General features: G+C 39.9%; 1 protein-coding gene across 2 annotated transcripts in view; it reads left to right on the top strand.

Moving 5' to 3' along the window:
• LOC121872623 (medium-chain acyl-CoA ligase ACSF2, mitochondrial-like) overlaps nt 1-15,502 on the top strand; it is a 100,886-nt gene that overhangs the window by 70,793 nt on the left and 14,591 nt on the right. For both annotated transcript variants that reach the window (XM_042375526.1, XM_042375527.1), the window contains exons 11-13: nt 183-331; nt 3,809-3,950; nt 8,257-8,367. In XM_042375526.1, the coding sequence (XP_042231460.1) occupies nt 183-331; nt 3,809-3,950; nt 8,257-8,367 (402 nt within the window). The remainder of the gene's footprint in view (nt 1-182; nt 332-3,808; nt 3,951-8,256; nt 8,368-15,502) is intronic.

Genomic DNA, 15,502 nt, shown 5'->3' on the forward strand with positions numbered 1-15,502 from the left:
GGGTATTTTGTATGAATTTTATGAGCTAAAACAAATATCTTCAGTAAAAAAACAAATTATACTTCACCCACGTAAATGAGGATAGCAGGATATTGTTTGTTGGATATAGAGAAAATGAAGGTAAGTATGACATTTGTTTAATGACTGACTCTACAAGAGTTTGTTTTATCTTGTGTTTTCAGGTGAAGGTGACTGATGAACATGGGAACATAGTTCCTGTAGGGGAGCCAGGAGAGCTGTGTATTAGAGGATACTGCAATTTCCTTGGCTACTGGGGAGAGCCAGAAAAGACAAAGGAAATGATGGGTCCTGATCGATGGCTTAAGACTGGGTAAGTGTTATATAGGTATTCCCTGATTTACGATGGTGATATGTTCTTGATATTGTATACCCATCGCAAGTCGAAATATCAAATATCGTGAGCATTATAACTTGGGGTTCAATGGGATTTGTCCCCAGCCAGTCTAAAACCCACATGTATCACCATAAATAAAATTCCTACACTAATAAGATACCTAAAACACAATCAAACAAAAATCACCACATCATTAAGAACAAGCCTGGTCATCATCACATGTCCCCTTCAAGGCTAAGGGGACTCTTTGAAAGTGGAGTGGAGACGTCACTCTAAATCCCACACAGCCTCTGGGGATTCAAGCTTCACCACCAGAGACACGGTCTTCCTGAGTGCTTTGGCCTTCCCAGATACAGGAGCCTCAGCAACATGCTTGCTAGACATTTTCAAAGCTACACTGCTCACTTCACAATCACAAAAACAGCAAAAGCACTTGTCACAATAAAAAAAAATTAATACAATGTGAATGTTTGTGGTGTCCTCTCATTGTAGGGAAAAGCAACAATGATAGCGGTTGACACTGCTCACATCATGTTCACAACAACAGAGGCAAAGCACTTTACAGTCACAAGAAACAGCAAAATCACTTTACAGTCATCAAAACAGAATACAATGTGAATGTCAGTGTTTTCCTCTCATTGTAAGGTAAAAAAAAATTAGTAACAACACTGATACTGACTGATAATCGCTGAGCTACACGATCATGGGCATGTGCAAATAACCATGATACAAAAAGTGTGGTACTGTAGTGCACCGGTTGGCCATGTGGCAGAGTGTGGGTAGAACGCAGGTGACAAGTGCAACGAGATATGTGTTCCATATTCTGGGTGTCACCTATTTTGGCTAGACGATAACCATCGTTCATGTAAAAAATAAAACAAATATAAATTATCATAGATAGGGTATGGTCTTAATACATCACCATCGTTCAAGCAAAATATCATGAACAGGGAGATCGTAAATTGGGGGATACCGACAAACTTTTATCATATGATTCATGTTACATACACTATTCCCACATTTTAACGTGGTTGGTAAAGTTAGCTCATTCATCATCATTACCTTTACAGCCATTTCATTCTTGCCAGATATATGTAAAGCAGAATCAGTGTGAATGGATTTTGGTCTTACTAGGCTGTGGTGTTTACAGTACAGTAAACCCTTGTTATTCGTGGGGGTTAGGTTACAGGGAATGGCACAAATAGGCAAAACTGCAAATAGCAACCAACCAGCCGTGGCAGCATTCATCCCCTCTTTTAACCCTTTCAGCCCCGGAGCCTGAGACATATATGTGCATGAAAACTTACGCTCAGGGTCGGAGGTTTTTGCCAAAAAATCGTTGAAAAAATAATTTTTTTGTTCAATCCAGAATGCGACGTCTAGCTTTATACCTAGGTATGTTAATGCCTAGCAATAACTCGCCAGGCCAACATACAGGCAATTAAAACATCTAATAATTACTTAATAAGTACAGTGACCCCTCGTTTAACGAACGCCTCGGTTAACGAAATTTTGGTTAACGAACTGCCTTCCATAAGGATCTTCAATTCGGTTAACGAAAAAAAATTCGGTTAACGAATTTCTTACGAACCGACCTCAACATGTTTTTGCTTGCACTGACCGGGCAACCAGCTTTAGTATCAGTCCGCCGATACATTAATCGGTTCTAGGGCTTAAATTCCTTACTATTTTAGTAAATATCAAGAAGTTTATACTATTCAATAATTTTAAAAGTTTAATATTCAATTTTTTAGTCATTTTAACAATTATTGAACATAATTGAAGGTAAAGTGACTAGTTTAATGCGCGGCATCCAGCCTCTTAACACAGCAAACAGGCGTTAGTCTCTCTCTGTTTTCACTGGAGGTAACATCTTGCTTGAGACTCTCTTCAACTAAATGCTTTTTTTCTGTGTTTCCAAGCAAATTATTGGTCATTTTGAAATATATTTTACATATTGACAATATATAATGCAGTGCAGTGTTGATTTAAAGAAAATAATCTTGAATTACACCAAGAGAGCTAAAATTTTATGGGTGAAATGGCGCCATGGGGTGACTTCTCTTCCACCCCAATGCCTTCTCTTCTTCCTTCTCCTCCACCCCCATTCTAAATCCCATCATCATCATCATCATCATCATCATCATCATCCAGGAGCCTTCTACATACACACCTCAAAGTAAGTGAACTTTTCTTCCATTTTTGTTGAAATTAGGAAATTTTCGGTGAGCTGGAACCAATTACCCAAAAACCCATTGAAACAATGGTTTCGGTTAACGAACGACCTTCTGGAACGGATTGAGTTCGTTAACCGAGGGGTCACTGTACTGTATAACTTGTCGCAAAAGGTAATGCGATAAATGTAAATATAATTGTAAATAATTTTCGTACAAGTCCTAGATTATTCAGGTAATTGAATGCTTCCATACCTAGTAATTCTGACGAAATGACAAAAGAAGTAAATTTTAAAGACCTGCCCAAAATATTAGTAAGTCAGAGATTATATTTTGGTGTGATGTGGACAACCTATCTCCCAAACCAAGATTTTTTTAGTTACAAAGTTAATGGAAAACTGCCCCAAAGTAAAATAGTAAAGTTACTAAATATAAAGAATTATAGATTTGTAATTAAGGAGAGCCATATAAACACTTAGTATAAATTTATGCGTGAATGATCATGTGATGACGTGGGACATAGAAGATACGCCTAGACAACGTGTGAGGCAGACCAGCTTCAGCACTCGAGAAAGTAAGACGTGGCAAGATGTATTGGCTACCTTCACACCTTTTAATGTTCCTGAGTCTTCAGACAACCAATAGTACATCTACATAAGTTTATTCAAAGCACGTCCACTCACCAAGCTGAGACAAAACTTTTTCTTGTACATTGTAGATGAATGGAACAGCTTACCTTGAACAGGTTGTATTGTCTCAAAATCTGTTGACTTGCAAGAAAGGAATGGAAAAGCACTGGGCAGGTCAAGGGGTCTTTTTCGACTACAAGGTCCATAGTACAGTATGTGTTGTAAGACCACTTGCTTGTGATGTTTTTGAGAAAGGTCAGAGAACCAGATGAAGAACTGGATATATATACAGATTTCCTTCATTAAAACTGGATAAAAAAAGAACTGTAAAGATAATTACAGTTATAAAAGTTTTCTCAAAATATAGAAGCAAATTTTCTTTAAAATTCAGTTACCACCCATCAGATGCTCACCACTCACATTAGGCAATTGTGGGTAGAGTTAAACTCAGTAAAAAATAAGTACAGATACAGGGCATTTAGGACAAATTTTGACTTTGCCAAGATCTGTTTTAATGTTACAATATTTAAAGATTTTTTCATGTGGAGTGCAAAATTATTTTGTTGACAGTGAAGCTTGTTATTACTGTACCTTGGTCATTTGTTGACAGTGAAGCTTGTTATTACTGTACCTTGGTCATTTGTTGACAGTGACCTGGCAGTATTGCAGCCAGATGGATATGGCCAAATTATTGGTCGCATGAAGGACATGATTATACGAGGTGGTGAGAACATTTACCCAGCCGAATTAGAAAACTTCCTGATGGGACATCCTGGCATTATTGAAGTTCAGGTCAGTTCTAATAGCTTATGAAACCAAATAATATTTGTAGTTGATATATTTTTTGTCAGATTAGTTTTTTATTATCTCAGTAATAATGTTATGTATGCTATGGTTCTTTCACTTTCCTAACTCAACTTTATCCTCTTCACCACTTTTCATCTTACTAGCAAGTCAAGTAGTTGGTCAGTTCTCTATTACACAGTACAGGTTGTACCTCTCTAGTCCGGCATTCTGTGGTCCGAAAACTCCCGTGGTCCGGAACGATTTTAGTTTGTCCAATAGGTAGATAGGCTGCCTTTATTTATTTTGTTTATTTTTTTATTTTATTTTTTTTCACTTATCTGAATTATTATTATTATTACAGGAGTATTAAATTTTTGCCCTTCAGGCCCTAATGTGGGTCAGTGACCTATTCCCAGGTGGGCTAATCCTTAAAAAAAAAAAAAAGCCGCGGGAAATTAAGGTTTGTTTACATCCGGCAGTTCGGCTGCTCTCTCTCTCTCTGCTTGTCTATACAGAGTACAACATTTAACCCTTCAATATATATGAGCAGTAAATAAGTGTTGCTTTCATATTCTTATGTAGAGTAATGACGATATATTTTCACATGTGCGCACTTACATACGAGCAGTCTCACTTTTTTTTTTACCATTAATGGTTAGCTACTTATATTGTTCCATTTATTAACATTAAATAACATTACAGGTACTTCAAGCAACCATATTCATTTTTTTACATTAATTTTACTACAGCTAAACTCAGGGTCTTATTTTCTTCAGTTTTATATGTAGAACCAATCAGTCACTGGTTTCGTAAGCTTTAACATAAACAATGCCGGCAGCCGTCTCGTCTCCTCTAATATTCCACGTATTATTAATAAATTGTATTGTTAATTTTGCACACACGTACATTAATTCAATAAAAACAAATTCAGAAACATTAATTAAAATATATATGAACAGTAAATAAGTGTTGCTTTCATATTCTTATGTAAAGTAATGACGATATGTTTTCACGTGTGCGCATGCGCACTTACATATGCGATCTCTCTTTTTTCTTTACCATTATCGTTAGCTACTTCTATTGTTCCATTTATTAACATTAAATAACATTACTTAAAACAACCATATTAATTTTACTACAGCTACAACCAAGGTCTTATTTTCTTCAGTTTTATATGTAGAACCAGTCAGTCACTGGTTTTGTAATCAACGAATACAATGCTGTGTCATTTCCTCGTGTGTTTTAATATTCTACGTATTATTAATGAATTGTATTGCTCATTTTGCACACATAAACATTAATTCAATAAAAAAGACATTCAGTAATAAACAATAATGAATCTTTTGTACATAAGAGAAATGACGCTGTTTACACGATTATGCACGTCGTCTGCACGTTGGCGGGCCGTTCAAACCCGTCGAAATTCAAGTTTCCGCCGTCAAAATTTTTATTTATTTATTTTTTTGTGTGTTCCAATAAAATACGTTAAGAATTAAAAACTCGCGAAATTTGAGAAGCTACTATACGACATTTAACCCTTCAATATGTCTTCAAAGAGACCATGATGCAGAGAAAGTGGTGCTAGTGCTTCCAGGCATAAGCACAAGTCACTATCTATCCAGGAAAAGGGTGAATTTCCATGGTCCGGCACCGGTCAGGTCCCGAGGTTGCCGGACTAGAGAGGTACAACCTGTATTGGCAAGTACTGAACATGTATAGGCTCATGAATGTACAGTACAGTCAACCAAAGATGCACTGACCCCACCCTGGATCTCGTACTCTTAATTTTACCTGGCAATGTTTGGTAAAGTAAGACTGTATGTAATGGTGATTGTAATTGGTGGATCTATTTTTGGCTGTATCACCATCAGGATAAACATTAAACAAACCAAAAGTATAATTTTTATAATAATAAACTATTCATCATTATTTTGGATCATGAGAAGTATCCAAATGTTTGTATATTTACTTAAATAATGAAGAAAATTATATGTGAGAATCTTGTGGCAGCTGTGGTTGTAGTTGAGTGAAAGTAATAAATAATGAGGAATGGATACAGTGTGACTGAGCACTTACCTTTAATGTAGTCAGCTGAATGCACATGGGGCCCCCATAATTTTCTAATTATACATGGAGACTACATTAACTGGAAACATTTCGGTATAGAAAATGCGCGCGTCATTTGAAAAAAAAAATGGTCACAACTGCGGCGGTCGTAAGTCCCGACGGTCGTAAGTCCAAGCAGTCGTAAGTCGGGGACTACCTGTACTTTGTCGTGATTGTTCGTATAAAATTGTCTGTAGATAATTTATTTAGAATGCTAATGCAACAAATCCCACCTTTTTATCTAGTATAACAAACTTGCTATGACTTATTACATACAATTATCTTATGTGGTGCAGTCAAGTGCAGTGAGGTGATTAACAGGCCAGACCCTGAGCGTCTCACGGGAGAGCGCCTACCCAAACCCAAGAGTATTAATTAGCATTTAGTTATGTTCTAAAAATAAGAAAAGATAAACAATGATTAGGATTCATTAAGTACGGTGGAAAAATTCATCTTGGGAGAGTTTAGTTGGCAATTGCTGCTAGAAGAGAAATTTTCAAGATTTTCAATTATTATGACAAAACATTCACTAAAAATTTTTATGTTCATAAAATGTACCCGTATTGTGTAATCATAATGGTACATTCTGGAGCCGGTGCATGCCCAGTACTTGCCAACAGTGCGTAACAGAGGCGTGACCGATCGCCCAAGCAGCTAACAAGCCAATCAGTGGTGAAGAGGATAAAAGAAAAAGAAAGAAAAAATTCCCTTTCGTATAGTGATACATCAAGAGCTATAAACAGAGACGATATTTTACTATCAACTTATGCATGTCTTGAAATAACTGTCACTGAGCAAGCCTGCCACAGGCCCATTAGGTAATAACCACGAGCTGCCATCACCATCCTCAAAGGGTTAAACACAATATTAGCAAAACCTAAAGTACCTGTGCAATTTTGAAAAACACCAAAGAAAAATTATGCTAATTGTAAAAACATTTTTAAAGCATGTAGCAGGAAGCTGATTACATACTGTATCAAGGGGTATCCATCTTATACAATAAGTTATGACCAGCTCACAGTGTCATGTGGTAATTTTCTTTTTCGTATATATCTTAGTTGATTTATGTTTGAAAGATGAGACATGCGATCTTTTTCTTATTTTCCTTATGAAGACTGTTTTATTTAAAGTATCTCAGGCAGAGGTAAATGTCAAAAGCTGGCTTTCCGTGTTATGACAAACACCTGCTTGTCATGCCTCTCCACAAACTCTCTACTGTATCTTGATTAAAGGATACACTTAACTAATTTGTGAGTAAAATTAAAAGATCTCATTGTGATTTTGTTTCCTCATAATGTTTTAACTCTACTGCAGCTCTAAGTCATGATCACAGCTACTCTCCCCAATTATAAATCTTATTTTCCATTCCACAATTTGAATTGTCCATAGATAATGGCTGCTCCCGGTATATTTTGGTTGCTCCCTCTGAGCCTCAGTGCTGAGATTGTCAACTTGGAGGATACACATCCTTTGACTCTATAACTTCTGCCCCCAAGACTATGAAACATAGCTCTATAACTTCTGCCCCCAAGACTATGAAACATAGCAAGGAAAAATATAATGAAAGTTAAATAAGTCCAGCTATAACATGTGTTTTTAATTTATGGATTTTGTGTAGTTGCAAAGTCCAACATAATACATTCTAGACTGTGTAAGGCTTGATACATTTTATCCACCATATATTAATCAAGGCAAGTAGAGTATTACTGTAATGGTGGTTAGATTTATTAATATATTTTTTAAGCTAACTACAGGTACAGTGGGGTATGCTATAACGAATCTAATTGGTCCTAGAACCTTGTTCGTTATAGCATTCGTTCGTTATAGGATTAATCCGTTCCAGGCCCCCAAATACAACCACTGAACACTGAAAAATATATAAAATTGTAAAAATTGTAAAAAAGTGCATAAATATGCATCTAAACCCCTGAAATAAAGAATATCATTAATACTTGTAATACAAAAACATTAAATTAGTAAAAAAAAAAAAATTAAATAATGTTCGTTGTAGGAGTTTCGTTCGTTATAGCATTCTCAATTTCATAGGTAAAACCGTTTGTTATAGGAATATTCGTAGTAGGATCCGTTCGTTATAGCATACCCCACTGTACTGTAGTTTACTTTAAGTGCATAATGTGTGCTTCACTCCTTTCTCTTCCCTATAACTTTGTCTTTTATGTTATAATGACTAATATTCATGACACAGGTTTTTGGTGTGCCAGATGCCAGAATGGGAGAAGAGGTAGCAGCTTGGATCAGGAAAGCAGATAATGCTGAACTTAATGACACTATCATCAAGGACTGGTGTAAGGGTAAGGTGGGTGTCACACAGCATATTTTATTTGTTGCAATAGAGGCATCCCCTGCATTAAGGAATTTTGCCCTTACAGAATTTTGAAATCATGACCATAATTGCGGGTTACGGAAAAAACTTACTCTTACGGAATTTGGGTAAATAAATAAAAGAATACAAAATCGCGATTTTTAACCAATTTTTTACCAGAATTGTAAAAATTATTTTGTAGGAATTCTCTGTGGTAGCCACAAGGTGGTTGAAAGGCCACTCACCTCCCCAGTTGCCAGCAACCACCACAACAATGGCACTGCTCATTTAGAATTCTTTCCTCAGCTTGTGTTCAGTTATGGGTCTGTGTTCAAGCCTGTACAGGCATCCTCCGGGTTATGATAGGGTGCTGTTCGTGAAAATCTTTCCATAACAAAACCATTTTTCCCACTGACTCCTATTACAGCATGTCTTTAAAATTCGCAGGGGATTGGTCTCAAAATGGCCGCAAATTGCCAAAACCGCGAATATCATTTGTTGAACTCATGTGCAAATTAATGTATATTCCCTTTGTGTTTGCCCTTAGGACAATTATTTCTTTTACCTGTATGGTACAGTATACTGTATGTGTATGTGTGTGTAGACACACACACACACACACCACCAGTCAACCCTCGGTGTGACAAGACATGTTTGTAGGTGCTCCTGATTGGCAGCCAACCTAGTCTGTTTGGCCCTGCCACCCCCCCTCTGTTCTATCCCAACTCCCTACCAACCTCACTACACCAGGATCTATCAGCAAAACATTCAAGTGATAAGTGCAAAGATTGGTTACCAAATCAGTTAAGTACCCATGTGCCAAGCTAGTATTATGCGGGGATTACAACACAATTGACACCACTGATATCCAGGACCAGCTGTCACTATCACAAGTTGTGAACTTCCCCACACATGGTCAAAATACCCTTGACCTTATCTTAACTGACTTAGCACACCAGTACCAACCATCTCAACCAATGCCTCCTATCGGGTGTAGCATACACCTATCAGTGCTCTGGTCTCCAGCTGCCACTACCAGCCAAATACAGAGACCCTACATCAGGGTTGTTAATCCGGATCTTTATATTAATACCGTAATACGCCCTTCCTGTTTACTCAGGGTTGTTAATCCGGATCCTTATATAAATGCCGTAATACGCCCTTCCTGTTTCAAGTATCTAAGGGTTGTTAATCCAGATCTTTATATTAATGCCGTAATACGCCCTTCCTGTTTACTCATGGGTTGTTAATCCGGATCCTTATATAAATGCCGTAATACTCCCTTCCTGTTTCAAGTATCTCAGGGTTGTTAATCCGGATCTTTATATTAATGCCGTAATACGCCCTTCCTGTTTCAAGTATCTAAGGGTTGTTAATCCGGATCTTTATATTAATGCCGTAATACGCCCTTCCTCTTTCAAGTCTCTTATCCTTATCTAAGGATCTTCTCAGAAGAACAATATTCATAAGTGTAATTTCCCTAGGTATAACTTGGTTAGTTTACGGGACTTTCTGGTTATCCACTGCCGTGATATTTTCTAGGGTAATCCACTTATCTTATCTTTTTGACCATTAATTAATTTATCTAGGTTTTCTTAACAATGGCCCCCTCAGGATTTGTTAAACTTGGTAGTCCTGGAGGAGTGGAAGAGCAAGATACCATTTCACATCTTGAAGCTTGTGGAGGAGCGTGGAGAGGTTAATTTAGGGCGTGCGGCTGAGCTGGCTGATGCGTACGCCTTGCTGGTGGAGTCACTGTGCCGTAGGAAACGTGGTACTTTCCGGCATGTTAGGTCCTCCTCTGATGATAACCTTGGGGACGTGAGTGGTAGGTCGAAAGGTCCCACACCTACCCCCCTGATGCAACCAAGTTTTATTGTTCTTACTGTAAAAAACCAGGCCATACGATCCAGTCTTGTAAACACCCAAAGTGTCGAACTGCTAAAAGTAGTTCCCTGGATCCCAAATTCAAACCAGTAACAACCAGGATATGGAGAAGGGAAACCCCGGAGTGGTAACTAAGACTAGTCATACTCGTGTTTCGTCCCTAGATGGCGTTGCTCGTAGTGCTGGGTAGGTAGATCATGACAATTGATGGTGTGGTTCGTAACAACCTACAGGCCGATTACTGACTCTGCAGTGCGTCTCATCGAGCAGTGGATAGTTCACCATCCCTGGACTGAAGTACTTAGTGTGGATGACGTGGATACCAAATGGATAAATTATAACACCATCACGGAAGCTCACCACCACTTCTTCCCCGAGAAGTCCATCAGATCACACCCAGCTGTCTTGCCCTGGATCACACCTCAGATCAAAAGACTTATACAACAGAGACAGTGCCTTTTATCTCAATGACCACAACCGCTACAGGTCCCTTCGCAACCAAGTCATCCGCGAAATACGCACCGCAAAGAAGTCCCACTACCCAACTAAGTTGCAACACCTAACCCAAACCAACAACAGTCAATGGTATGGTAAGCTTAAAGAACTCTGTGGACTAAACAATAAGACACATCCCCTCCCCTTCCTTAGCCATCTCACTAATGGTGACGCAGCTGAGCAATCAAACAACCATTTCGCTACTACATGCCAGACGCTGCCTGGCTTGACACAACCGGTCTCCCTGCTTACCTACCAGGCCCCTTTCCCACTGACTTAGTAGAAGAATTTGAAGTAGCAAAACGTCTAGACAAACTGAAGTTAAAGCATTCCATCACCTCCATTGATTTACCAATGAAACTCTACAAGGAGTTCTCCCCGGAACTAGCTAAACCCCTCTGCTCCATCATCAATGCTTCCCTCAGCCAAGCAAGATGCCCAGCTGACTGGAAGACCTCATATGTGTCACCAGTGCCCAAGTCAACCAGCCCACAATCCTTAAATGAGCTTCGACCCATTGCAATCACCCCAATACCCAGCTTAATCTGTGAAAGTTTCGCGTTTGACTGGGCTTATGCTGATATTGCAGGCGCCATAGATCCTCAGCAATTTGGCAATATGAAAATTTCCTCCACTACTCACTGTATTGTCAGCTTTCTCGACTACATATAGCCGGCATCTGGAAAAACAGAAAAAGTCTGTGGCTGTCGTCTTCATTGACTTCACCAAAGCATTTGACCTAGTCGACCACAATTTAATCATCAACAAAGCTATCGACCTTGGGTTTCGAAGAAGTCTTATACCATGGCTTACAGACTTCCTCAGTGACCGACGACAAGTCGTACGCTTCCGAGGGGATGTCTCCACTTTTCAGTTACCCACCTGTAGCATCCCACAAGGCACCAAGATGGGACCGCTCTGCTTCCTTATGCTCACCAATGATGCCTTAAGAGAAACCCCTGCTCGCTGGAAATATGTCGACGACTCCACCATTGGGATCAGTGTCAACAACTCCGCTCCTGACTATACTACCCTCCAGGATTTATTGAAGTCTCCAAAATTGGGCCACCAACAACCACGTCACCATCAACCATACCAAGACCATGGTTATGCACTTCAACCTCTCCTCCAACGTTGTCCCACCCCCTTCCATTACTTTAAGCCCTGACACACTCCAGGTTGTAGACTCCACTAAGCTCCTCAGCATCACCATAGATAACAAACTAAATTGGAAAACACACGTCAGTGAAGTTGTCAAATCCTCCAGTTTCCGTCTCCACCTCCTCCGCTGACTCAAGTCCCTCGGAGTTCCTGCGCCCGAGCTCCTCAGTGTTTACTCAACATTCATACTTCCCAAGCTCACCTATGCCTCCCCTGCCTGGTCTTCCTCCCTAAATGCCACACAACATAAACACCTAGAAAAAGTGCAAATGAGGGCATGCAAAATTATTCTCTCCCCTTCCTACTCCACATATCAAGAAGCACTCAACACACTGACCCTCTCAGCTCTCCCTGACCATCACCACGACCTAATCTGCAAATTTGGTAAGAAGCTTCAGCACCATCCTCGACACCGTCTCCTACTACCATCCGAAATCCCTCATCCGCTAATTGCTGTTCGACACCACAACCGCATCTAGCCCATACAAGCATGTACTGATCGCTATAAGAACAGCACAGTTCCAACCATTGTAAAAATTATCAATAACTTGTAATCAACCAGTGTATTCACTCCCAATCAATCTTACCTTTTTGCACAGTCACTATGTTGAAATGCCCCGTAGTATGACCTTCTCCCCACCCAGTTATTATATATCATATTTGTATCACACATTTTACTCGTATATTATTTGTCTCTCAAGATACCCATTCCCCAATTATGTAACTGTAGTAACACAATATAAGCTGCATACCATCATTAGTCGCTCAGTTAATATTTTTCACGTCCAAAATGAAACAAAATAGGTTTACAAGTACACTTATGTGTTGCAGGTCTGGCTCAGAGCAGAAAGCCTCGGGGTGTTTAGGGCAATCAGTTGAGAGGTACTGGTGGTTATATAATAGTGTCTCGAGTCCCGGGTAGAAACATCAAGCTGATTCAGCATAGTCTACATCCCTGGCCTCTAATTATATCAGGATTGACTCAGCACCTGTTTGCTTGGTACAACAAATAACACACTTCTTACCACTCTCCCATACTGGTCGCTGCCTAGCGAAGCGATTAAACTCCGACCATTGGGCGATCACACCCAAGACAACAAATAGCAGGAAATTATTAATTTGCGCCCCCTTCTAGTAGACACAATTTGGTCATTAGACGAATCAAAATGGTGCATGCAGTTGTTACCTTAACCCGACATACCAGTCCATCATCGTTGGGCATCGCTTCTATTATTCTACCTAGCTTCCATTGGTTCCAAGGCAGTGGTTCTCCAATCACAATGACCAGGCAATTTTGTTGAAAGTTGCAACAAGGTTTGAGGTGTTTCTGCCGCTGACGGAGCAAAGGTAGGTGTTCCTTGAGCCAACTCTTCCAGAACTGATCCACCAAGAACTGTACATGTTTCCACCGTCTGCAGTACACTTCCCCAACACTGAAGCCACCCAGAGGGAGATCGGTGCTCTGCTTCATGAGCAAAAAATGTGAGGGTGTGAGGGCCACTAGGTCTCTGGCATCTTCTGAGACTGGCTTAATAGGCCGTCCGTTCACCACTGCTTCCGTTACATAAAAAAGTGTTCGGATCAATTCATTGTCTAGGACTTGTGAGCTCAAAATTGCCCTGAGGACTTTACATACAGTTCGAATTTGTCGTTTCCAGACCCTTCCCATGTGTGAAGCTGCAGGCGGATTTAACACCCATTCTATCTGCTTCCTTAGGAAAGTGCTTTTAACTGACCATGTTGGTTCCACTGCCAGAACATAAGTTCAGGAAGTCCCCTGCGGGCCGAGAACCATGTCATTGCATTTAAGAAGGCGTCGGTATCAAGTGAGGTCAACATTTCGAGGTGTGTGATCAAGCAGGTGAATAGACACCCATATCGCTTATGATGCTTCCTCGCCTGTTTAACGAGGAAGGGTCTGAAGCAGTCTACCTTTACATATGTAAAAGGGGGTTTGCCCGGGTTGACGTGATCAGCAGGCAGTGTGGCTTGCCATTGCTGCCGGGGTTTTCAATTGTTCCTACAGCACATTATGCATGATTTTGTAACCCTGTCAAGTACAGGTACTCCTCGACTTACGACCACCCTGATATACGACCGCCCCAGTTGTACAAAAAATTTTCAAATTACATATTTTCGAGTCCCGACGTTAGTGTTTCGCTGTGTACTGACAAAACTTTTGTTTGTAATCCCCTTTAAAATGGCTGTTGAGCTTAAAAGTGAGAGTTTTGTGGTGCTGAGAAGAAAAACAGACACCCATTTTAGATTTTCTATGTATTATTTTCACATTTTCGACTTACGACCAATTCGACTTCCGACCTGGATTTGGGTCCCTAACCCCGTCGTAAGTCGGGGACTACCTGTAGTGTGTGGGGATCTAGGAATCCAATGTTTGCCGCAGGAGCGACTGTGTGTTCTCTTCTCGAATGCCCAGTCCAGACTTCATGGGTTTCTCTCATAATGAGTTCAATGACTTGATTACGAGGTGGTAAAAAAGGACACGTACTGTCTGTGTGTATTTGAGCATTTTTTAGTCGACCACCAACCCTGAGTAGCCAATCACTTTTGTTATAGCCTGTTAACTATAGGTTCTGTCGAAGTTAACTAGGCTGGTGCATTTATATTATATTGGGTTAGAGTAGCGAAACCCAATTGTCTGTTTCTTCCTTTATTGAAGAAACTATAGTTTATACAATTCCTGAGTGTATATCAACCGTAACTTTCACTATTTATGAGTGTGAAGAGAAAGGACGGCGGCTATGTAAATAGACCGTTTAATCACATCCTTCCGATGTGAGATTATGAGTGGGACTTCTAAGAGTAGTGACCCATCAAGGGAGAACGGAATAGGCACGTCGTCCTCCCTCGAGGGAAGAAGGAACCATCCACGATGGCTCTCAAATAAAGTCTTCCTCTAGTCAAGGGTACCAAACTACTGCCTGCTTTAGGTGGCCAGGGAGCCGGCTACTTAATACCTAAACTCAGCATAATATGACGCAGCTTCCTGTGGGCACACCTTATCACGTGCACTAAACATGTCACCTCATAGCTAGTGGAAAGTTACAGGGGGTGAATCGGTATATAAATAAATTTGTTATTAACCCATTTATATAATTCTTGTATATGAAACAGGGGCCATTACACTTTCCAGATATGATTCCAAGCAGTACAGTTCACTTTTCTTTGCTAGCTTACCCTTAGGGAGGGATTCTATTTCCTTATGATAATGTTCTCTTTGCACATTACGCAAAATTGTAATTCTTGCTTCCCTTAATTCAAATACGCTAATTCGAGTATTTTTATTTTTTATTTATTTTTTTAAGTTCAGTCCCTCCAAGCCACACTATGAATCTCTTGAGCCATGCTACCCCATTTTGCAACCGATGCCATGTTGAATATCTAGACCAGAGCCTTAGCATGGACTTCTCTTTGTCGATGTTGTCATCTACCAGTTCCAGTATCCACTTCCCCTTTTTGTGCATTTCTTCAGCTGATAGCCCTCTGGTTGCATCATCAGCTGGGATTAAATCTGTGCCCACATGGCGCCACTGATTTGTATTTGACAACTCGTGTATGGCAGCAATTC

Source organism: Homarus americanus, unplaced genomic scaffold, assembly GCF_018991925.1.
Source record: "Homarus americanus isolate GMGI-L3 unplaced genomic scaffold, GMGI_Hamer_2.0 scaffold39155, whole genome shotgun sequence".
Lineage (NCBI taxonomy): Eukaryota > Metazoa > Arthropoda > Malacostraca > Decapoda > Nephropidae > Homarus > Homarus americanus.